Here is a 25,089-nt window from a genome sequence, read left to right on the forward strand (position 1 = left end):
CATTTGAGTTTGGGAGAGAGAAGGGTGGTCGAGCTTTCTAGTGTGAGGGGGACTTTCCTGAGGTTGTTAGAGACGGATCCTCTGTTGTTGAGTGTTGGGAGCCTCAGAGCGTTTGTGAGAATTGTGGGTATGGGGATGTGCGAATTGGAAAAACCTTTTACTGGACCTGGGCCATAAGAGCGTAGGAGAGAGCAAAGGTCGAGGTCCGACAAGGGACTGCGAACCCGACGGGGGCGATGGGAGTTATTGCGAACGGGGATAGTGGACCATTGCTGGTGTCGTCGGGGGCGAGTGTATGTAGGAAGGGTGCGTCGTTCGTAGGGTAATGGGATGGTGGGCGGTAGACTGGGCTGTGAGGAGAGAAGGTCTTTGATTGCGTGGATGTCCTTTTTGATTTGATTTGTAAAATCAAATTGATTTGGCTATGTTACTCTCCTGCAAAAGTACATCTTTCTGAAAAGAGTACGTTGCACAATAAATGCAAATAACATCACAATACTTAAATCATAGTGGGAATGTCTCCTCAGTACGTACAAAGATGCTCTTCGGTGTGTCAAATGTGAAAAAGTAGACTTTTCATGGTGTAAGTTTTGCGTGTCATTTTGTGTAAATCATTAAATATAGGTTGTCCTCTGTGCAAAAATCTTAATTGTTGGGTGTTGTTTTGGGTCAATAATTTATTTGAGTGTGTCCGTTGTGTTAAATGATGAAACTTAGGGTGTGAAATGGGATAAAAGATGAAAAATGGGCATGCAGTGGGGTAAAAGATGAAAAATGGGCATGCAATGGGGTAAAAGATGAAAAATGGGTGTGCAATGTGGAAAAGATTAAAAAGGGGTGTGCAATGGGATAAAAGATTAAAAATGGGCATGAAATGGGGTAAAAGAGGCTTTTAGGGTGTCATCTGCAGTTAGCTTGGAACCTACTTCCACCCCAAGATCATAAACCTCAATGACAAATTTGTGGACCACACACCGGATGCAGCAGCCGGACCACCCACACCCCTGAGACACCAACCAGCCCACCATCTCAAAATGGACACCAGGCACGGATGAAGACACCACCTACTCCATGAAAGGCATCCACTTGGGGGCCTACAGAGACCCCTGGCACCCTCAGAACTACCACAGAGCCGCATAGGCCATCGCACACGAACCATTACGCAACATCAGCACCAACTTCAAAACATGCACCTTCACAGACAACTGGGAGTACGAAGAAGTCATGCCCCTGCTCAAGAAGCACACAGCTGACACCGCCGACCTCAAGAACTATTGGCCCACCTCGCTCCTCACCTTCTCAGCCAAATGCGCAGAGAAAACAGTCCACAGCGGCTGACAAGATTCATCAAGGAGAACGCCATCCTCTACCCATCACAATAAGGATTCCGAAGCAACCACAGCACGAAAACCGCCCTATTTGCCAGACCAGACAACATCAACACCCTCCTGGGCCAAGGACACTGCGCAGACCTAATCCTACTCTTCACACCTTCCCCCCATCCGCCACAGATGCTTCCGGTTGTGAGGAGGGAGCAAAACGCAGAGCGGAAGTGTTGCAGGCACCATTACTGCGGTCAGTAGTCTAGTTCTTAGCCTGGCTGCATAAATGGGGATGCTCGCCCAGACGCGCAGCAGACGCGTGCAGCAGGCCCGTCTGCGCCCACCTGCGCCCGTCCGCACCTGGACCGGGCCAGGGCCAGGAATTCTGGCCCAACTGACTTAGACAAGCCCAAAACAACTTTATCCTATTCCAGCAATCAGTTAAAAGTAATCCACCACTACGCCAACACTCCCTCTTGTTCTCTCCCCTATTCCTGCTCATTAGAAAACAAGGCTACCTTCAGTTGCCCCTCCTGCCCCTTTACACTGAACACCTACAACAAAGCCACAAAGTCTCAACCCCGATCATCTCACATCAACCAAGATGATATACACTCTGCACTCATAAACTTGCGCTCTCTCCCCAAACACAAATGTGAATTAGCTGACTTCCTCACAAATCATAGCTTAAACATCTTATTCATAACTGAAACCTGGGGATACCCATCCTCCGGCCCGGACTTCTGCACTGCAACCCCTGAAGGGTACTGTGTAATTAGGCAGGACGGAATCAATAAAAAAGGGGGCGCGCTGACAATCATCTATCGTGAAAAATATCTGGCTAGGACAGAAACTATCCCCAACACAACATGTGAAGCCTTAACATTCACAATAAAGCTAAATCACTCTCAATCCTTTAAAGGAACCCTCCTATACTGCACCGCAGGCCCACAATCGGACTTCCTTTCCTCCCTAGGCAGCCTATTGGAACCCGTAGCAGGGGAGGCAGACTTTACCATCTTGGGTGATTTCAACTTCCACCTGGAAAATCTGGACGACAAGGACACAGTCACCCTGCTCACAGAACTAGATGCCAATGACCTCCGTCAATTGGTCGCCAGCCCAACGCACAAAGCCGGTCATACCCTCAACAGGCTTTTCACAAACAACCCGAAGCTATCACTAAGCAAAGCTATACCCCTTACTTGGACTGGGCAGTCTTTTTTAACATTCGAGCCAATAAAACTACCCCACCACACTTTCGCAAACAGCTCACTCAATTCAGAGCCTGGAGCGGCATAGATCAGCAGCTCCTCAAATCCCAGTTATCCTCATCCAACCATGAGCCCACACCAGACCCAACATTAGCCTCCTCTAATTACTTAGACTGGTTACACAAAGTATTTGATGCTACAGTACCTCTGAAAAAGCTCTCAAAAAACAGAACCACCGCATCAGCCCCTTGGTTCTCTGAGCAACTCAGATTGGAAAAACAACGCTGTGGGAGCCTCGAGAGACGCTGGCGCAGAAACTACAATACCACTGACAAAGCTTGTTACAAAATGGCCATCTCCCAATATAAACAGCTCATTATCTCAGAAAAAAGCAAATATTACACAGGTCAAATAGAAATGGCCCAAGACTCCACTAAGTTACTCTTCCAGGTAGTCACCATACTATCAGGATCGAAAGTAAACCTTCCACCAGCACCCTCTCAGGACCTATGTAACTCCTTAGCCAGTGCATTTCAAGACAAGGTCAGCATAATATATGACAGGTCAGAAGGTCTTCGGCTTGTCGTAGGATGAGAGGGAGGGTGTTCCAGGTCTTGGCGGCGCGGTGGGAAAAGGATTTGCCTCCAGTTGTGGTTCTACGGATGCGTGGGATGGTAGCCAGGGAGAGGTCTGCGGAGCAGAGTCTCTTGTTGGGTACGTAGAAGGAGAGTCGACTGTTGAGATAGGCTGGGCCGGTCTTGTGGAGTGCCTTGTATGCGTGGATCAGGAGCTTGAAGGAGATTCTTTTGTCGATAGGGAGCCAGTGCAGGTTCCTCAGGTGGGAGGTGATGTGGTCACCGCACAGGTCATCGAGGTTCAGGCCTGCAGAGGCATTCTGGATTCTTTGCAGTTTGTTGATGAGCTTGGTCGGGGTTCCGGCGTAGAGGGCGTTTCCGTAGTTGAGTCTGCTGCTGACTAGGGCCTGGGTGACTGTTTTCCTTGTGTCTGTCGGGATCCATCTGTAGATCTTGCGGAGCATACGGTGGGTGTTGAAGCAGGTGGAGGAGACAGCGTTGACTTGTTTGGTCATGGTGAGTTTCGAGTCGAAGATGACTCCGAGGTTGTGTGCATGTTTGGTGGGTGCGGGGGGTTTCCCCGGCAATGTGGGCCACCAGGAGTCGACCCATGCTGAGGGGTTGGTCCCGAGGATGAGGATCTCCATCTTGTTTGTGTTCAGCTTAAGGCGGCCATCCTCCATCCAGTCAGCGACGGCTTTCATTCACTGGTGGAGGTTGGTTTTGGCGGTGAGGGGGTCCTTGGTGAGGGAGAGGATCAGTTGCGTGTTGTCGGCGTAGGAGACTATGTTGAGGTCATGATGTCGGGAGATGCGTGCGAGAGGTGCCATGTAGACGTTGAACAGCATCGGGCTAAAGGAGGATCCCTGCGGGATGCCGCAGAGGTATGTCACTGTTACAACGCAACTTTTACGTCGTAATGCTGTTACAACGCAGCTTTTACAACGCTGGTTCCATTACATCGGATGCCATTACAACGCAGGATATTACATAGCAGATGCTATTACAACGCATACCATTACATCGTAAGTATTGGTAAGTATATCATTTATTTTTTATTTTTTTTAATATTATATAATTAATTTAGTCATTATTAATTTTAAATAAATTAATTTATTTATGTTTTTTAATATTATAAATTAAATGTATTAATTTAAGTAATTTTTTAAATAAGTATGAGTATAGGAGTATATGTTTTGGGGTACTGAGGTATATGTTTTGGGGTGTTTGGGTATTTTTAGGTTTTAGGGCAGGGGTTGGGTTTTGGGGTACAGGGGTATTTTTAGGTTTTAGGGCTGGGTTTGGGTTTTGGGGTACAGGGGTGTTTTTAGGTTTTAGGGCAGGGTTTGGGTTTTGGGGTACAGGGGTGTTTTTAGGTTTTAGGGCAGGGTTTGGGTTTTGGGGTACAGGGGTGTTTTTAGGTTTTAGGGCAGGGTTTGGGTTTTGGGGTACAGGGGTGTTTTTTTAGTTTTAGGGCTGGGTTTGGGTTTTGGGGTACAGGGGTGTTTTTAGGTTTTAGGGCAAGGTTTGGGTTTTGGGGTACAGGGGTGTTTTTAGGTTTTAGGGCTGGGTTTGGGTTTTGGGGTACAGGGGTGTTTTTAGGTTTTAGGGCAGGGGTTGGGTTTTGGGGTACAGGGGTGTTTTTAGGTTTTAGGGCAGGGTTTGGGTTTTGGGATACAGGGGTGTTTTTAGGTTTTAGGGCAGGGTTTGGGTTTTGGGGTACAGGGGTGTTTTTAGGTTTTAGGGCTGGGTTTGGGTTTTCGGGTACAGGGGTGTTTTTAGGTTTTAGGGCAGGGTTTGGGTTTTGGGGTACAGGGGTGTTTTTAGGTTTTAGGGCAGGGTTTGGGTTTTGGGGTACAGGGGTGTTTTTAGGTTTTAGGGCAGGGTTTGGGTTTTGGGGTACAGGGGTGTTTTTAGGTTTTAGGGCAGGGTTTGGGTTTTGGGGTACAGGGGTGTTTTTAGGTTTTAGGGCAGGGGTTGGGTTTTGGGGTACAGGGGTGTTTTTAGGTTTTAGGGCAGGGTTTGGGTTTTGGGGTACAGGGGTGTTTTTAGGTTTTAGGGCAGGGTTTGGGTTTTGGGGTACAGGGGTGTTTTTAGGTTTTAGGGCAGGGTTTGGGTTTTGGGGTACAGGGGTGTTTTTAGGTTTTAGGGCAGGGGTTGGGTTTTGGGGTACAGGGGTGTTTTTAGGTTTTAGGGCAGGGTTTGGGTTTTGGGGTACAGGGGTATTTTAGGGTTCAGGGGTAGGGGTAGGTTTGTGTTTAGGGCTAATTAAATTATATTTACCAATTTTAAATTAATTAAAATGTATTTATTAAATTAAATTAATTATATTACATTAATTACATTTTTTAATTAAATTAATTAAATTAAATACATTATTTTAATTAATTTAATTATATTACATTTAGAAAAATATTTAAATTAAATTAATTTCATTATATTAATTTAATAAAATTAATTACAATTTTTATTAAAATTAAATTAAATAAATAGATTTTATTTTATTAAATTAAATTAATTACTATTTTAAAATGTATTTTAATTAAATTAATTAAATTAAATTAATAAAATTAACTTAATTACATTTTTTTAAAAAAGGTATACTTACCTATACTTACGATGTAATGCCATGCGTTGTAATAGCATCTGCTATGTAATGCCATGCGTTGTAATGGCATCCGATGTAAAGGATCCTGCGTTGTAAAAATTCCGATGTAACGGAATGCGTTGTAAAAAAACGCGTTGTACTGACACCAATCCTGCGGCAGATGATCTCGGATGCTTAGGATCGGAACGGGGAGGCGGACTCTCTGGATTCTGCAGGAGAGGAAGGAGGAGGTCCAGTTCAGGGCCTTGTCTCGGATCCCTGCGTCGTGGAGTCATGTGCGTAGTGTGCGGTGGCAGACGGTGTCGAAGGCGGCGGAGAGGTCCAGAAGGATGAGGGCCGCCGTCTCGCCATTGTCCAGTAGGATCCTGATGTCGTCTTTGGCGGCGATGAGGGTGGTATCGGAGCTGTGGTTGCTGCAGAATCCTGACTTGGAGGGGTCCAGGATGCTGTTGTCTTCGAGGTAGCGGGTGAGCTGGATTTTGACTATCTTCTCGATGACCTTAGCTGGGAACGGAAGCAGGGAGATGGGCCGGAAGTTTTTCAGTTCGCTCGAATCCACCTTGGGTTTCTTCAGTAGGGCGTTGATCTCGGCGTGTTTCCAGCTTTCAGGGAAGGTTAGGGTCTCGAAGTAGAGTTTGATGATGTTGCGTAGGTGGGGTGCAATGGAGCTGCCGGCTTTGTTGAAGATGTGGTGTGGAAAAGTGTCGGACGGCGATCCGGAGTGGATTGTGCCCATGGTCTTGATTGTGTCTTCGATGCTCACGTTGGCCCAGGTAGTCGGGGGGCCGTACTCGGTGGGGTGTGGTGGTTCAGGCGTGTTGGGGACTGTTAGGGTTGTCCGCGGGTTGAAGCTATCGTGGATGTCGGCGATCTTGCGGTGGAAGAAGGTGGCGAGGGAGTCGCACAGGGCTTGCGACGGCGGGATGTTGTTGGTGTTGGAGCTGGAGTTGGAGAGTTCCTTCACAACGTTGAAGAGCACACAAATCTATGACCTCATTCTCACCATCAAATCAGGTTCCTCTACGGATCCATGCCCAGCCTCTGTATCAAAACTTTTTCCCAATCAACTAGCCCCTAAACTCACAGACATCTGTAACGCCATGTTCAACACCGGTATCTACCCAGCAACCTGGAAAAAGACAACCATCAAACCTCTGCTGAAGAAACAGCATCTCGACCCGCTAGACCCATCACGAGCCTCCCCTTCCCAGGAAAAAATTTTGAAAAAATAATGAACACACAGCTAGCTCACTTCATCGAAGAAAACAATCTTCTGGATGAAACACAGTTCGGCTTCAGGAAAGGCCACAGCACAGAAACTGCCCTTATCAAAGCTGCAGACGAAATTAGAGCCACCCGAGACCAAGGTTGAACAGCAGTTCTGACACTGCTGGATTTGTCAGCAGCTTTCGACACGGTCACTCATGCCACTCTGATCCACTGTGTCTCAAATATGGGCATTAAACTTAAAGCCAAAGATTTACTGACCTCGTTCCTGGCCAACCGCACTCAGATAGTGAGTCTCGGTGAATATAATTCCCCATATTTTTTCCTCTCATGTGGTGTGCCGCAAGGATCTTCCTTGAATCCAACACTGTTCAATATCTATGTGTCGGACCTGGCCAAGGTCATCAAAGCCCATGGGATGGGGTTGACATCTTATGCCGATGACACACAGCTGGTGCTCGCAATTAACAACGATGGAGGAGCAATTGAGGCTAGTTTTCAATCTGGTATGCTCGCCATCAGCTCCTGGATGGCCAAGAACTGCCTAAAATTAAACTCTGAAAAAACTGAGGTTATAATCTTTGGCAATCTACACACAACATGGTACCCCACCTGGTGGCGTACCGCCCCGGGCCCTCCACCCCATACCGAAATTAAGAAACTTGGGAGTCATGTTTGACGATATGCTTACTTTCTCAGCTCATGCCAATGCTATCATCTTGTCCTCCTTCTACACACTAAAAATTATCAAGAAACTGCTACCCTTCCTTCCATCAAGCACAGGAAAAACCCTGATTAGCACCCTTGTCATGTCCAAAATTGACTATTGCAATGGCCTGCTCCTGAATGCCCTGAAAAAGATCACTGACAAACTACAGATGGTACAGAATGCCACTGCAAGGTTAATTACAGGTACCCCCAAGTACAAAACCATCTCCTTGGTGGTGCAAAACTTGCACTGGCTCCCAATAACAAGCTGCATAAAATTCAAGGCCCTATGCATTGCCTTCAAGGCCATTCATAACACAGGTCCGGACTTTCTAAAGAAAGCCTTTTGCGGCCACTTACCAAGCAGAAACCTACGATCCTCAACTGCCAATCTCCTCACGATTCCCCGCACTAACGAGGTCCCCTGGGGAGACAAAAGATTCACTCTTGCCATGGCCAGACTGTGGAACACCCTCCCTCAGCAAAGTATATCTTCTCGATCGCTGCCGGCTTTTAGGAAGCTAATAAAAACCTGGCTTTTTAACCAAATAGCAGCACACCACCTCACTACTGCCTCTGCCGTCAAAAGCGCCGAAACACCCGCGGGTATTTGCGTGCTCTACAAATTGCTTGAATAAATAAATAAATATGCGATGTTTCAGCAGCCTTCAACAACATCTCCCAACGCACACTACTCACCAGACTACATAACGCAGGCATCCAAGGTACAGCCCTGAACTGGATCCGATCATTCCTCACCGTAAGAAGGCAAAGGATCAGACAGCCACACTTCATCTTCGATCCCACAACAATCTCCTGCAGGGTCCCACAGGGGTCATCACTGAGCCTGAGCCTCTTCAGAATCTACAAGGCCCCCCCTCGCAGACATCGTCCAACAGCATGGTCTCAACATCCTATCCTACGCTGACGACACCCAGCTCATCCACTACCCCACCAAAGTCCACACCACCGCTAAATCAACTTCCAGAAAGGAATGCAACATGGCACAGTGTGGCTGACCAACAGTTGCCTGAAGCTCAACCCTGAGAAGACAGACAACCTCGTCCTTGTAACCACCCCTTCAGCATGGGATAGCACCTGGTGGCTGACAGCCTTCAGAAGACCACCTCCCCCTGCAGACCAGGCTAAAAACCTCCATATCATACTTGTCTCATCACTCAACATGAACCAACAGGTCACCGCCGTCACCTACAGCAGCTTTCCTGATAATAGGGGACGATTTCAATTGTCAGTTTGAACCCCTAACCAAACAAGCACAGAAGGCCCAGACGCGAGGACCAGTACTGACACATACCCGAACCCCAGATTCCACCAGTCAGTGTATGGACGCCGTTGGTCTTATAAATAAATTCGCTCACCCTGTCATCTTCACTGAGGGCATGTAACGGGAGGACAAAATCTGATAGACCTGGTCTGCCCACTTTCAATAGAGAAGGGCAAAACTCAATCCTGGATTACAATATGGTTGAATCCAGAACATGGGATAGGGTCCTGGACTTTCAGATATACCCAAGACAAGATACTGATCATAACGCTTTAGTTATGTCTCTTAAACCAGAGAGTTTGGGTTTGTCGAACCCGGTATCAGTCACTTACTGTCTTTAACTAATAACAGGCGGAGAGTAAAATGGTCCTTCATCCAGGGCTCTCCAACTAAATTAGCCAGCATCTATCATCAGGTTTTGCCTTACTTAAGAGAAATGGGAGAGGTCGGGGCAACGGACTTGCAAACTGGGCTGGGGGGCAGGCCTTTAAAAATACATAAACAGCTGTCCTCAACGCTTCGTGAAGTATTCTATCCAGCAGGAATTTGAAGGGTGAATCAGGTCTCTGCTCATCCCTGGTTTAATGCCAATTGCAGAAAGGCCAAAACAGATTTGTTAAGTGCTTTAAAGGCTAAGGAGAAGTCAAAGATTAATCTATGTCGGGGCATGTACAAGCGGGATATTCAAATAGAAAAGAAAAACTGGGAAGCAGACAAATGGGATGATCTAAGGAATGCCCTTATGGCAAAAGACTTGAAAACATTCTAGGCAATAGTCAGTTCTGGGGGAGGGAGGGTAGATCGGCGGTAGAACCAAATATAGCTCCATTAGCCTGGGAAACTCATTATTGGAGCTTTATATGCAAATATGGATGATGACGGTACTTCCACTTCGCCAACAAGCCTCCTCCATGAGTATCGATTGGGGGGACTTGGGAGATTACTTTATGCGATGTGGAATCCGCCATTAACAATTTATTACCGAATAAGACGCCTGGTTTAGACAAGCTTCCTGGGGATCTGTTTCGGTCAGAACCAAAAATCTGGGCACCATATTTGTGTACGTTGTTTAACGCCATTTTAATGGGAATAGACTTGCCGGACACCTGGCGTGGTGCCGAAATAGTCCTGATTTACAAAAAAGGTTGACCTCTTCTACCGTCAAATTACAGGCCTATCAGCCTGATTGACACCACCCAAAAACTGATGGGGCGGGTTATTTTAGACAGAGTCCAGGGGTGGATCAAGGAAAAAGAGATCCTGAGTACTTTCCAGGCTGGCTTCAGGACGAGTACATCTACTATCGACCAGATATTCAGACTTCAGGTTTTGCATTGGAAAACGGTGAGTGTGGATCTACCTAATTTTTGTTGACCTGAGGTCTGCTTTTGATCTGGTCCCCAGGGAAAAACTGCAGAGGGTACTCAACGATCCTGGGATTCCACCTTACCTTTTGGATGTGCTGGTGAGGCTGCATAAGGAGACTTATGCACAAGTTAGGTGCGGGAAGCTTGGGGAGTTGTCAGCATGCTTCCCGGTGAAACAGGGGGTGCGCCAGGGGTGTGTCCTGGCCCCCACCCTATTCTACCTGTATATTAATGAGCTTATAGACCACCTACTTGGAACCAAGGACAGTGATGCACCGAGGCTAGTCTCGGGGAGGGTGCCCGCGCTGATGTTCGTGGACGACGCGTTGTTGTTGTCCAAGACATTAACGGGCATCCAACGCACCCTGGATGGCTTTGCTGAGTTCTGTAAAATGAGAGGACTGGAGATCAATTTAAATAAAACCAAATTTATGATCTTCAACCCTCCCAGGTCGACTCGCCCAAATCCACTTTTGGACGGCACTCCCCGTGAGAGAGTGAAGACTTTTGAGTACTTAGGTATCACCCTCTCGGAACACCTGGAATGGGGTTCCCAACTGGTAAAGGCATCTCTAAAGTTAACCCAAGTGGCGGGGGGATACTGAAAATGCATAGAGGGTTCGAGTTAAACCCGGCTGCCCCTGTTATCGAAATTTACAAAGTATAGGCTAGGGCGGCTACCTTCTATGGGACTGAACTTTGGGGGCACTATAGGCCTGCCAACCTCATGAAGGTAGAGCATACACTCATGAGGAATTTGGTGGGACTTCCACCTAGCACACCGTTAGTGCCCCTTCGCATGTATCTAGGGTTACTTCCCATTGAGAAAGAAGTGGCCCTAAGGCCACTCATGTATTGGAGAAGGCTATGGCCACTCCCTGAACTAGTGTCCTATAGAAATGAATTTAGGGAGGTGTGGGTAACCCTGAGTAGTAAAGAAATACTGTGGCTGAGTCACATTAAGGTAATTAGTAGCAGGTTAGGAAGGCCTGGGTTATGGGAAACTCCTGATGTAGTATGCCCTTTAACACCCAGGACAGACTTGGTTCGATCCTATAGGCACCACAATCTTTTAACCCTTCATGCAAGTTCTACAATCGGTCGTCTGACAATTGAGTTTTTACGAGTAAAAGAGGATAATAAAAATAACGACGAGATCCTAGACCTAATCTACCCTGCATTGCTAGGAAGTTATACATGCAATTCAGGATGGGGACTCTTCCTCTTATGTCGTTCACTAGCAAATGGGACAGCCAAAAAAGTACTGAGTGTCCAGCATGTAAACACAAGAGAGAAACTGAAACTCACGTTTTTTATATCTGTCCTGCATATCTTGTATTAAGAAAACGTCGGGTAATTCCGATTTGTAAAAACTTAGGTTTTGTCTCCAAGCTTTTAGAGTTTTAAAATATGATACCCATCCCCCTATTGTTTTTGATGTCTCACGCTTTTTAAATGGGATGCGGCATAAACGTAGGAGTATTTTAAAATGTTTAATTTCGATAACTTTACTGAAATGGGATGCCTAATGTCTAGTTTTAACTTGCCAGTAATGTTAAATGTATGATGTTTTTGTATTGTTCTGTTATTTATTAACTCCATTGTTGTTGTATGTAGGTATATTTTAAATTGTGTTTTTATGGGCCGTTGAGACCGAAATAAAGTTATCGAAGAAGAAAACTCCAATTTACAAAACCCTCACTGGCCGAAACCCCTTGCATCCACAGAGCCAGAGCATGGGGAAGATCCTTCTCTCGCATTGCAGCCAAAACAAGGACTGAGATGCCGGCAGACATCAGACACGCCCCCTCCCTGAACACCTTCATGAAGCCTCTCAAGAGGTGGCGTTTGGCCAAAATATCTGCACCCCCAGCGCCTTGTAACCCTCACGGGTGAGTAGCACATTTACAATTCCCCTGATTGATTGATTTGTTGTGAAATGTGCAATTATGGTGTCACCTGGGGCGAAAGTTGCAATTTAGGGTGTCATGTGTTGTGAAATATTATATTTAGGGTGCCATTGGTGTGCTAATCAAGCATTTCTAGTTGTTGTAGATCTCTGAACTTTGCTCTAAGACTGGTCATCTGTGTATGAACTTGCTCTTAGAGTGAAGATCTGGCAGCTAAAATGACAATGCAATGCTTTTTTCATACGTCCGATGGAAAAATACTTCACTCTACACAATGTACAAAACAAAATATTACTCATGAGCCTATTAGCGTGCAGATTTTCACCGCTTTCTCAAAAACGGGTCACAAATAGCCAAGTAGTGATGTCTGCATGCTTCCTGACTACTGGAGTAGTGTTTTGCACTTTAACTTTCTCTTTTGAGCACATTGCTGGTGATTGCGGAGAGTGTAGGAGGTGTTTGGTGGTGTGTGCTGCAGTTTTGAGATTTGGAGAGTACTGCTGTGTCCTGTGTCCTCTTGATAGTGTCTGTGAAGTGTTGTGTACTGATTTTTGTGTTCTTTTGTCTCTTGTACTCAAACATGTCGGGTGTTTGTCTTCGGGTTAACTTTCTTTGTTGTTGTTGGGGATATTTTAGAGGGTTCTTTTTTTTGGCTGTGGGCTCACAGGCGTGTAGGGAGATGCGGGCCTGGGGCAGGGAGGGCAGGCTGTCCGAGGGGGCATTGGGGGGCTTCCTGTGGATGATAACATTCTACCTGCCCTTGATGTCGGAGAGGGGAGGCGGGAGTGTGTGTGGGTACAGATGCTCTGATTCTTTGGAGTGGACCATACCGTGCACCAGTGGAAGCACCGCTGGCAGGATCTGCTGGCCCATGAACCTGACCTCCTGGATAATGTGGGAGTCATGATTGGCCTACAGGGTGGTAAGTACAAACTCCAAATTTAATCATGAATGCTTTAAAGAAATTAAATTAGGATGTGTGTGACACTGGTGTCAAAGTGAAAAAAAGGTTGCTGAGTGAGGTGGAATATGTAATGCACTCACGGATAATATTGGCACATCCGAGACAGAACGCTGCATCATATTGGCGAGCATAGGGTGCTAGTCTGTGTTATCCACTGCGCTGGAGACACACTTAGCACTGTAGTGCCATCGCTGGCACAACTGCGCAATAAGTGTGTGCAGGCAGAAGATTGTTTGTGTACGGCAGGGATGACTGTACATGACCTATCCAAGGAATTGTTTATGTGAGCTGTGTCCTGGCCAAAAGGTAGTGTTGAAATGCTGTCCTTGTGAATTGTGGTACGTTAGCTACGCTGCCCTGTGAGCATGATTACTGTGTGACAATGTATTTTATAGGAACAAATGGTCAAAGGAAATCGGACATCTCCAGATTGCCACACACCAACAACCTCTGTGAAACTGCCTTGTGCGATCTGCAGCGATGCAATCGTACAAAGAACATGTATAACATTATGTTCCATGTAGTAATGGTGCCTTGTGGATGTCTCACACTACTGTTATGTGCATGCTAGCTATCATTACAGTATTGTTTGTCCCGACTCAGCATTCACAGGTCTGGTGTGTCAAAGTCAAAGTGGGCCCAATCATGTAGCCAACATGAAACGCAACACTACAGTTACATAGCTTCAGTTCAGTACAGTAAATCTTTATTTCAAACAATAAAATTCCTCATAAAAACACATTACATAATAAAATTTCATTATATATCATTCCTGAACTTTTAGTAAATAAAAACTTTAAAAAAGAGAGGGTACAATTCATAAAGAGAGTCTGATTATTTACAAAGATAAATTAATTTCTTGTGTTCCTCAATCTTACAGCTACTTTTAAAAAGCTTAAAATGGCACATAAAGTATGGGTATCACTAGCTTTCTGCAGGAACAACAATGCAGCTCTTGCATGGCGCAATTTCTGTTTCCTAAGAATGTCTACCAAGAACAAACGTCTAGGGTTTCTATAAAATGAACATAAAAGTACAAAATGAAGGGTGTCCTGCAGAGACCTATTGTCGCAGCCGCAGTCACCCTTCTGCTCAATTGTTACAGTAAAACCAGCAGTATAGGCTAAAATGTTGGGTAACCAATTGAGCCTAAAACGGCACATTAATAATCGGTAATTTTGGCTGTACATCAGAAACAGATATGGTTCCATTCCCACCCCATTTCTTACAAGGTTGTGAGCTGCTATTGATTTCTTTACAGAGCCAAGACCACTTCTGTCAGATTCAAATTTTTCTAAGAGCAATTTTTTCACCCTTGGTTTACAACTATTTGAGATCGAGGATGGATCATTAAAAAGTTGGCACTGGTCAATGTTCACTAAAGAGTCTTTCACATATTTTAGCCAAGGAATTTGTAGCCCCTTGTCCCTCTGCAAGCAGTCTAACATGATTTCCCTGCTCAGGGCTGCCTCCGGGTTGGTACGAATTCTAGTCCATGCCATGATTGGCCTCAGCTTAGCATTGTCTGAAATGTATGGCATCCCCAGTTTGGCACGGGCAATATCAGCAGGGATGGTATGTGGGATTTCCAGGATTCTGCGGAAAAATGTATCTTCCTGTTGTTGCAGTTGCTTGCAGTCCCTGAAACCCCATACCTCAGCACCATACAAGGCCTTTGCTGTACTGATTGAGCCATATAGTGCCATTATCTGTTCTGGACACCAACGCCCCAACCTTCGGGCAAAGCTTAATATGGCACCATTTGAAGAGACAAGCTTGGTACAATGTTCCTCGAGCAGCTGGCTAAACTGAATGTTACCATCAAATAGCAAGCCCAGGTAGGGAAAAGTCTTTACTTTACCCAAGGTATGTGATCCTATCTTGAACACACACTTATTGGCGGGTTTTTTGCCAGCCGCCATCACAAACGATTTATTTAAATTGACAGATAGGTCCAAGTCAGCCATAAATTCAACAAATCCATCCACCAAAAGTTGTAAAGCCCTCGGGGTCCGGGCCAGCAGGACCGCGTCATCCGCGTACAATAGTACTGGTATTTGACGCGGTCCTACTTTGGGGCAATCCACATCTAGGGCGGTGAGGGCACTCTCTAAGGCATTGATGTAGAGGGAAAAGAGAAAAGGGGCTAGTATGCACCCTTGCCGTACTCCTCCTGAGCATAGAATTGGTCAGTTCGCCCCCCCGCTGGGCTAAAACGGACCTGGCAGTAGTGTTCCAATGCAATTCTTTCAGGATATTTATCAACCCCTCTTCAATACCTAGCTTATGCATCATGGACCACAGTTTAGTCCAGTTACATAGCATTTTCTGTTATGGTGATGATTGGTATGAGGAATATGACACATATGATTTAACGTCTGATACCAACACATTTTATTTGCTTGTCTCACAGATAGTCGGCCACCAATCACACAGGGGGACATTGACAGCTTTGAGGACACCATCTTCACTGGTGAGTTTGGACATGATATATTGGCATAGTGCAGAGTCATGGATGTCTGGGTCAAATGATCAACTTTGTAGTATGCAGTATGGGTTGTATCACATGTCCCTTGCCTACAGTGTGATGATGTATTGTGGAAGTGTGCACAAATCGGTAAGTGAAGGTTGAGCAATGCATTTGTCTCCCAGTTGTAACTTTGCCAAACCCCAGTCAGTGATGCACATGGAAAGTAAGGTGCATATCATTGAGACCCTATCGTCAACACAACGCCACTTCCATTGAAGTTGTGTTGGCAATAGGGGCCTTGCATCATGACAGAGGCAGCGTTAATCCACTTCATGTGTAGTAACGCTTCCTTGTTAATAAGGCACCCTTTCATGCTGTGTTTAGCGGGAAAGGGGCGTGCAGTGGGTGTTGCAGTTGGCGTTCCACAGCAACTCCCATTGTAGTTGACGCTTCTCCCTGTGTACAAGTGCGGCATTGATAGATGGCAGCGCACAATTTAACACCAGTGACATCCTGGTCATAATCTGGCTAAACGGGGATGAATGCTTTTTTCTCATGATTTTTGCTTTTTACATGTGAGCTTCCTTGTGCAGCATATATGGAAAAAGCAAAATGACATGGTTTATATATGTACAGGAAGGTGGCCCTTCCAGTACATACAGAAACATTTTTTAATATTCCATATTGTATCTTTCCTCGGTGCAGCACGAAGCAGAACACATGATAGTAACAACATAGTTTTTAAGGATTGAATATGTGCACCTGTGTGCAGGAATGTGCATGTGCATATAGGTAGACTTACCTGCGCATACACAACCTTGCAAACAACTTAAACACAGGAGCACAATGTTGCAGGTGTGCTGACATTGGTGGTGGCATGCCTCTTCGTGCACATAATCAGTCACATTCACATGCATCCTAATTTTGGCATCAAAGAAAGATGCATCCTTGTGCAGTTGATTTGAATATGCGTGGTGATGAGGCTAGGGTTTTTTTGCCACCCTGCCGCACCTCAAGTTAATCTGCCACTTTGCCATTTGATGTAGCACTTATTTAGTGGTCTGATGTTGATCTTGGACTATTTTGGGCTTACTTTTCTGTGCACATTTCCAAGTCTGTGTGCCTGCCAGTATGTGTCGTGCAATGTATTGTTTGAGTAGGGTGATATGTGTCTATGTCACCATGGACAAGGATATCCGGGACATGATGCACAGTAATTGTGGGTATGCACTGCTATATATTTAATTGTACATGAGTCCCCTTACCCACATTCCCAGGTTGTATATCACCCTGTTGTTGTTGTGTCTGGTCACATTCAGCAGTATCCTGGCCCGAAACTCTGACCACCGTCTCCTCACTGATGACTGGGAACACCTGCTCCTCCAACTCATCCAGCTCCTCCAGTCTGCTATGCTGCTTTCAGGTTGGCTGCTAGTTTCTCCTTGGTTTTGCGCTTGGTATCATGCGCAGCGCTTCTTGCAGTCGTCCACTGTCCTCATCCTCTCTCCGACGGCATTCACCTTGAACACAATGTCCTGTCATATATTTCTTTTTCTTACCAATGTCACTGTGGAGGTGACAAACAGTTCTTGTTGGTGTTCAGTCACCTCCGCAATCAGGACCTGGTTTTCCTGCTGGCTGAACTTGGGATTCCTCTACCTCTTTGCCTTCACATGGGTCTCTGGCTAGTCCTCCTGGGTATTTGTGGGGTTGTTTGTGGCCTCCACACTGGTCCCAGCTTCATCCATGGCTCCTCTGCTATTTTCCTTTTTTTCTGCTTTTTTCTGCTTTTTGTAGTGCATTTTCACGCTGAACGTGAGAAATGCAGGCCTGGTGCCAATTAGCGATCGGATTATGTCGCTCATTGGCCCATCGCCACTTTTTTTTGCGTTAGTGTGAGATTTTTTATCACTGTCACGCTAAATCTATCGCCGTCCATTTCTGCTGGAAAAGGAAGCTATCGCCTGTTAGCGCCGTGTTGCTAATACGCCGCTAATACGGCGATAGATTCCGGCGTTCGGCAGCGATAAAAATTCTCACACAAAACACGATTTGCGATAAATATCGCCATTTGTTGGTAATATCTCCCATTGTCTCCAGTTCTACTGTAAATTCCTCATTCTCCACCAGGAGTTTCACTTAGCCATAATCCAGAGATGACATTTGAAAACTCAGAATGACTATGGGAATGGCAACTGGCATTACCAGCACCATCAAAAACGTGAAGGGGGGACAGTAGTGTAATGCAACTAAAGGACCCGATTAACTACACTTGGCAAAAGTGTCAAAAAGAGGAAAAATCTCTATTGCAAAGTATTCCTGCTTGCATAATAGAGATAGAAGAAAAAGATCTCTTTAGCTTTCCGCATTACATAAACATGTTAACAACAAGGCATACATCAATTAAAGATATCGCTAAACAACTGCAAATAATATAGGATATTACTTTTGATTATCAATTACTGTAGATATGCAATGTAGTTTTTAACAAGATAAATATATTTTCTGCGCAGAAAATGAAGCAACTCAATTTTTCACTATTGCGTTTTTTGATAAAAATTTGATTTAATCGTTCCCATTTTAAATACGAAAAAAGTAGAATTGTTCAATCCCACAATATGAAACATGACAAAAACCGAAGAAGTTACTGTTGTTTCTGTTTTGGCCCTAGTCCAAAATTACGCACGTAATACGGATTAGAGGACATTCTGTTTGCTCTATTGCGTATAACAGAGGTCTAAAAAACGGTGCAAACCAACGTTTGTGCACCAATCATGGCGAGTTATTTCAGTTTACAAAATACCTTCCGACTAAATAAGCAATCCACCGATCACGGACTTTCCAACAGGTTGAAGTGCTTCAGACCATTGCTCAGAGTGCAGGTGTTTCTACAAGTTAATTATTTTTGGAAATCAAAGTGTTCAGTGGTTTTCTGACTGACACTGAGGTAATGGATGTGTTTGAAAACACTTCTCTATTATGCTCTACAATTCAAGAGGGCCTTTGTTCTGAATTTCAATTAACACTTTTCATCTTTTGTGTCTTAGAAGTTAGTTTATGTTGAGAAACTAGTTTTACAGCTTTCATCTCTGCGTGGAAAATCAGATGAAAGGATGGACTGAAAACAAGGCATTTGTCCAAGAGGCATAGGCGAGATCACAGGAAAAGAGCAACGCGGGTTCACGGTAATATGTCGAAAAATGCCATTTAGACGTCTCTTAGCGTATGATTTGCTGATTATGCAGGCAAGTCCTCAAAGGTGAGATTGTTTATGGCAAAGTGATTTGCGCAGAGCGCATATGAATGGCATCAACAAATTAGCTTTGAGGGCATTTCTTACAATTTGTAACACGGAAGGTTAATTGAGGTGAACTGCATGCAAGCTGGCCTTACTTGCAAGTGTACTGTGGCACCTGGGACGACCATTAGCATGGAGGAGCTGGGTCCAGGCCTAGGACGCTGAGACCCTACCGGCAAGGCCGGATAGGCCTTTTATGCCACGGCCATTTCCTCAGTGGACTGGAGTCCCTGGAGGCAGGGGAGAGAGAAAGAGAGAGAGAGAGAGAGAGAGAGAGAGAGAGAGAGAGAGAGAGAGAGAGAGAGAGATGAATGAATGAATTGAAACAGAGAAATTGTGTGAGGAAGTGGATGAAATGAGGTTGAGAGAGAGAGAAAAAATATTAATGGAAACAGAGAAAATGTGTGAGGAAATGGATGAAATGAGGTTGGTTTGAGCTCTTTTACCAGTGCTGCTATGGTTCCTCCCTACGGAGCATAGAAGTCAGCCAGCAGACTCCCTCCAGCCTGGCTTCAAAGAAAAGTGTGTTTAAACATTGTTTCTGTAGGCAACCAGGGCCATATTCATATCAAAGATGTGCATTAAATAATTCGAGAGTGAAGATTAATGTTGGCAGTCTCACTGTCCAAAGAAGCAGGGGGTGAGAGGAATATCTTTCAAAGGAAGACAGCAGTAAAGGAGGTGGCAAATTGAGGTGTGCCCCGGGCGTTATCTGAGAAAAGGTCAGACATGTGTGGGAGTTAATCAGCTTGCAACTTGTGGTGACCCTTTCTGTGGTCGCTCACAGCAGAGGAATTGTGGGTTAAGAGGAGGTATTGCTCTTAATTCTGGCAGAAAACAGCAAAGTTCGGGTTGTTAACATCTCACGAATGGAGTAAGGACATGTCCTCATGGACTAATCCCCCTGGTGGGCATTTGGGAGGATAGCCTCACATTTTGATGAATCTCCCTAGTACTTAGGGGCATATTTACAAGTCGCTTGTGCCACTTTTGCGTCACTTTTCCCATGTTAAAAGTGACGCAAAAGTAGTGCAAGGGGCTTGTAAATATGCCCCTCAATTTGTAAAAAATAATATGTGCAGAGGCACAAAGAACACATGCGCTTTGTAAACACTTACACCCATTAGCTAGGCACAGGCTTGAAATAATTAGGTAGAAAAGTTATATGGTAGCTACCCACCACTATGTAAACTATAAAACAACATAACACACTCATTGAATTATGTCATTAGTGAAGTCATTTGAGATGTCATCAGTAATGTCCTAAATGATGTCATTAAACACGTCATAAGTGATGTATTATATGAGGTCATAAGCAGCGCATTGTGAAGGTGCAAGTTAAAGTTAGCTCCGCTAATTATAACATGTGAATTTCTCAGGTTTTTTTTATTCAAAATGCTAAAGTTGTCACTGACATATTCACCTGACTATAACGCTATTTAAAACTTTATTTCTTTTCAGTGAATATATATGTACCCTTAGAAATTCACTGAAAAAAACGAAGGTTACAGGGACGTTAAAGTTAGGCTCAGGTTTCACTCGCACAAAACCAGTGAAATTTAGCAGTTATGGTTAGCTGAGCTAACTATCATTCCTGCTCCCGCAAGGCACTGCTTATGACCTCTCACATTTCATTACTAATGAGATGGTCAGTGACATCACTGATGACATCTAATGTCCCTGTAACCTTTTCTTTTTACAGGAATGTATACGTTTTTTTTCAAAATTCCATTTCCTAACTACAAAGTCCCTGTAACCTTTGTTTTTTTCAGTGAAATTCTAAAGTTTTTTAAATGCTAATCCCTAACTGAAACGTCCCTGTAACCTTAGATTTTTTCCAGTGAAATTCTATGGTATATTAACTAGTAGTTGTGTTTTCAGCAATCATGCTCTCTGGGACTTACTGGAGGTAACAGAAGGGGTTCCTGACCCCCAAGGACCCTCAGCAGCCAAGGGGACTTGATCCCCAACCTGCAGTGCGCCAGGAGGTGAGTTTGAAGACTACTGGAGAAAGGGGGGCATGGCCTCCGTCAACCTCTCAGGAATCCCACTCTGTGGGACTTACTGGATATAACAGGAGGTCTTGTTGTCCCCAAGGACCCTCTGCAGCCAATGGGACTTCATCCCCAATCAACAGTGTGCTAGGAGGCACATTTGCAGAGTAGTAAAGAAAGGGTGTGGAGGCTCCAGTCGGGTCATTTAATTGTTTATTCGGGGAGGGGGGCCGCATGCCCCTCCTCCCAGGCCAATTTCAGCTCTGGAGACTCCACCCCCCTGCGGCCCAGCCTTTTAATATTTTTTTTAAACTAAAAAAGAGGGGGGCTGATTTTGGCCCTGGGGACCCAACCCCCCAGGGTCGGGACTCTTAAAAAAATTGATTAACAAAAACAATGGGAGAGGAGCTGATTGCCCGCTTACCGGGCAGATTACTGACCCGGTAGACCCCATACTCACGGGCCAGACCACTAGTGTGGGTACCCTGGTCCCACCCTGAGCAACCACTTTGCAGTGTTGGGGACTGTGGGGGGAGCGTAAAGGCCCCCATGGTCCCTGCCAGCTCCCCACCTCCTGCAGGAGCTGGCATTGATTTAACACAGAAGGACCTGCTAACATGCAGCCCCCTCTCTGTCAAAGAAATTGTGCTCCGCTTTGAGCACACGGCCCCCCCACTTTCATTATTACCATTTGCCCTGGGGAGGTGGCAGTCCCCAGGGCTGCAGGGTGAATTGAGGCCCCTGCATTAAAATTGCATTTAGCCCTGGGGAGGTGGCGATCTCCAGGGCCCAGGGGTTGCCCAGGGCAACCCCCAAAGAAATTGTGTATAGCCCCAGGGAGGTGGCAGTTCCCGGGTGCGAGTGGTCCGCATGGACACCCCCCGCATTTAATAAAGACTAGGATTTAGCCTACCCGGGAGATTCATAAAAAAGATGCATGGGAGCCTGCCCATCTCTTTCTTTTTAAATGTTGCCACGGATCTGTGGGTCCAAAGGGATATTATAGTTAAGAAATAAAATGTTATAAACCTTAGAAATCCACTGGAAAAAACCCAAAGGTTACAGGGACATTATTGTTTGGTTCACATTTTACACAAACAAAACCATAGAAATACAGCAGTTATAGTTATAATTATCTCAAGCAACTATAACTTGTGTCCTAAGGTAACTATAACTCACTCCTGCACTCATGCACAGCTTTCTCATCAATACTTTTACAGCAAATGCTGCAGTGATATTATCAATGTTATTATAGAATATGTCATTAGTGATATAAATATGTGGGTAATTAGCAGTGAGGGTGTGAGTTATAGTTACCTCAGGGCATAAGTTATAGTTCCTTGAGATGACTATAACTGCTGAATTTCTATGGTTTTGTGCATGTAAAATGTGACCCTAACTATAACGTGCCGGGAAGCTTTGTTTTTTTCTGTGAATTTAAATTTTTTAACATAAAGAAATATTTAATAACCATGCATTAAACCATCTCCGCCGCACACATCCTTTGGCTGTGCACAATAGGGTGGGGGGGGATTGGCCACAGTGCTTGGCTGCATGTAGCAAACCACCAAAGGCAGTCAACCCGGGTGCTGGCACACAGACCGCTCCCCCGGGTTGATTTTTAGCCCCATGGACCCCCCCTCCACTGTGGCCTGACACCTTTTTTTTAGCGGGAGGGAGGTACGTGGCCTCCCTCATTGGGCCATATGTGACCCTGCGGACCCCATCTCCTGGGCCCCATCACTTAAATATGTAGAAGGGGGCACGCAGCCTCCCACCACAGGCCAAATTCAGGCCAGGGATCCCATCTCCAAGGGCTTTGCCTTAATACCAAGGGGGGCATGCAGCACTCCTCCCCGGGCCAATATTGACCTGGGGACCCATCCACTTGCGCCTGGCCAGTATGTAAAGGGAAGAATGCAGCCCCTCTCTCTGGACCAATATTGTTCCCAAGGACCCCAATCTCATGGTCCTCTCCACTAAATGGTGGGTGCCCTGGAACCTATCAACTGCATCCACTGACTTTTTGTTGGAGGCCACGGGGAAGCCCCAATACTCTGCGGCTCCAGTTGGCTTCCCACCTCCAGCGGGAGCCAGCATTGCTCCTGCCTGCACGGAGCAGATAAAAATGCTGATCCATGTGGGCAGGAGCAATTTTTTCATCTGTTTCCCTGCCCGCTTCACAGCGGGCAGGGAAAGAGATGATAAGTCTGCTCCCAGCAGCCGGGAGCATTTGTCATGCTCCAGCCCACTGAAAGCAGACTTATTGTTTGCTCTCGCTTGGCGGGAACTTCAAATTGTTCCTAACAGGCAACAGCAAACCGGGGTTTTGGGCAGGGTAACCATGATATCATGGGGTTGGGCACCCATGGGAATAGCTGGGCCGGGGGTTCCCGGGGCCGGAGAAGACCCCACCACCTCCTCTAGGTTTATGTCCAGGCTGGTCCCTGGTGTCTAAATTAGCTTGGGAGGGGGGCTCCATGCCCTCCTTCTCAAATGCAGCCAGTTACCAGGCAATTGGGTCCCTGGGTATGAAATTAGCCTGGGGAGGGGGGGGCCATGCATGACCCCTACCCCATTATAATTAGTAATCCCGCCCTTGGGACCTGGCCCACACGGCAGGCTAGTAAAAAACAAGAAACACACAAGATGATGGTCAGAATGTTGCACATTGGCAAAACATTCCCCCCAGTCACAGATCTGGGTTTAATCTATCGTTATTTTGCTCACCACCCCACCCCAGTTCAGACATGGCCATATGAAAATCAGACTTGGCCCTGTGCCTCATGGGAGCAGTCCAGCCCGAACTGCCAAGCCATATCTTCCCTGGACCGGAATCAAGCATCCTAGGACCGGTTTCTGGCTATCACCCGTCATCAGCCCGGATAACTTGACTCCAGTGGCGTATTGAGCACGGGACCCACGTCTGGGCATACCCTTCCCACATAGGGCGAACAGCAAAACACACAAGATGTTGGACAGAATGTTGCACATTGGCAAAACATTCACCCCCAGTCACAGATCTGGGTGTAATCCATCGTTATTTTGCTCACCATGCCACCCTAGTTCAGACATGGCCATATGCAAATCAGTCTTGACCCTGTGCCTCATGGGAGCAGTCCAGCCCAAACTCTACCCTGGACCGGAATCAAGCATCCTAGGACCGGTTTCTGGCTATCAGCCGTGATCAGCCAGGATAGCTTGACTCCAGTGGCGTAGTGAGCACAGTGCATGGAGAACACAGTGCTCTCCATGCCACTGGAATAAAGCTATCCTGGCTGATGAAGGCTGAAACCCTGACACCGGTCCTAGGATGCTTGTTTCCAGTCCAGGAAGGACGTGGCTTGGCAGTTCGGGCTGGACTGTTCCCATGGGGCACAGGGTCAAGACTGATTTGCATATGGCTAGGTTCAAACTGGAATGGCATGGTGAGCAAGAAAATGATGGATTTAGGCCCAGATCTCTGTACTGGGGTGAATGTATGACATTGTTGTTTTGCATAGTACAACTGTGAGAAATATCGATATTTCCCCTGGTTGAGTCTTCCCTTTGAAGGCGTACCAATCGTATGCATTCCGAGGTATACCAGTAATTATGGGAATGCACCAAAATCAATGGGTGAATGCATGGGAACACCCACGCTCCACCCATGGAATGCCTTCCCATGGTAGAGTAATGCAAGGCAGTAACTTGCGCTGCCTTGCGTTAATCCAGATTTACCAAGCAACGTAGGTCCACCCAAGGTGGCTTTGCATTACTTGGTAAATCAGACTTTAGTATTGTGTTACCCTTGCAACACCCTGCATAATGTAAGGGCAACACAATTGAAAAATCTGGCCCTTAACCCCTTCCATGCTGATGACGAACCCCAGCCGTCATGCACTACGGTGCTCGTGTGCTGATGACGGCTGGGGTTCGTCACCGCCCGCCCCTGTTCATGTTGTTTACAGCACACCAGGGGAATCGCGGCCGCATGGAAGGGGTTAATATTTTAGAAAACATGATATTTCTATAGGCACCTACTCCCTAATGCATTTCATTGGTTAAACTATGCTTAACTAATTAAGGATAACAATTTAACAATTTACTTAACACAGCAATACAATAACTTGTTGAGCTAATGGATAGCATACAGAGGACATTGCAG

The 25,089-nt window shown here is 45.8% G+C and overlaps 1 protein-coding gene across 1 annotated transcript in view; it reads left to right on the forward strand.

Annotated features, from left to right (window-relative positions):
• The window catches only part of LOC147690284 (uncharacterized), a 130,900-nt gene that overhangs the window by 91,602 nt on the left and 14,209 nt on the right, over positions 1-25,089 (forward strand). The window contains exon 2 of the mRNA XM_086939473.1: positions 15,594-15,653. Within this exon, the coding sequence (XP_086795599.1) occupies positions 15,594-15,653 (60 nt within the window). The remainder of the gene's footprint in view (positions 1-15,593; positions 15,654-25,089) is intronic.

The sequence above is a fragment of the Lissotriton vulgaris genome, chromosome 9 (genome assembly GCF_964263255.1).
Source record: "Lissotriton vulgaris chromosome 9, aLisVul1.2, whole genome shotgun sequence".
NCBI lineage: Eukaryota > Metazoa > Chordata > Amphibia > Caudata > Salamandridae > Lissotriton > Lissotriton vulgaris.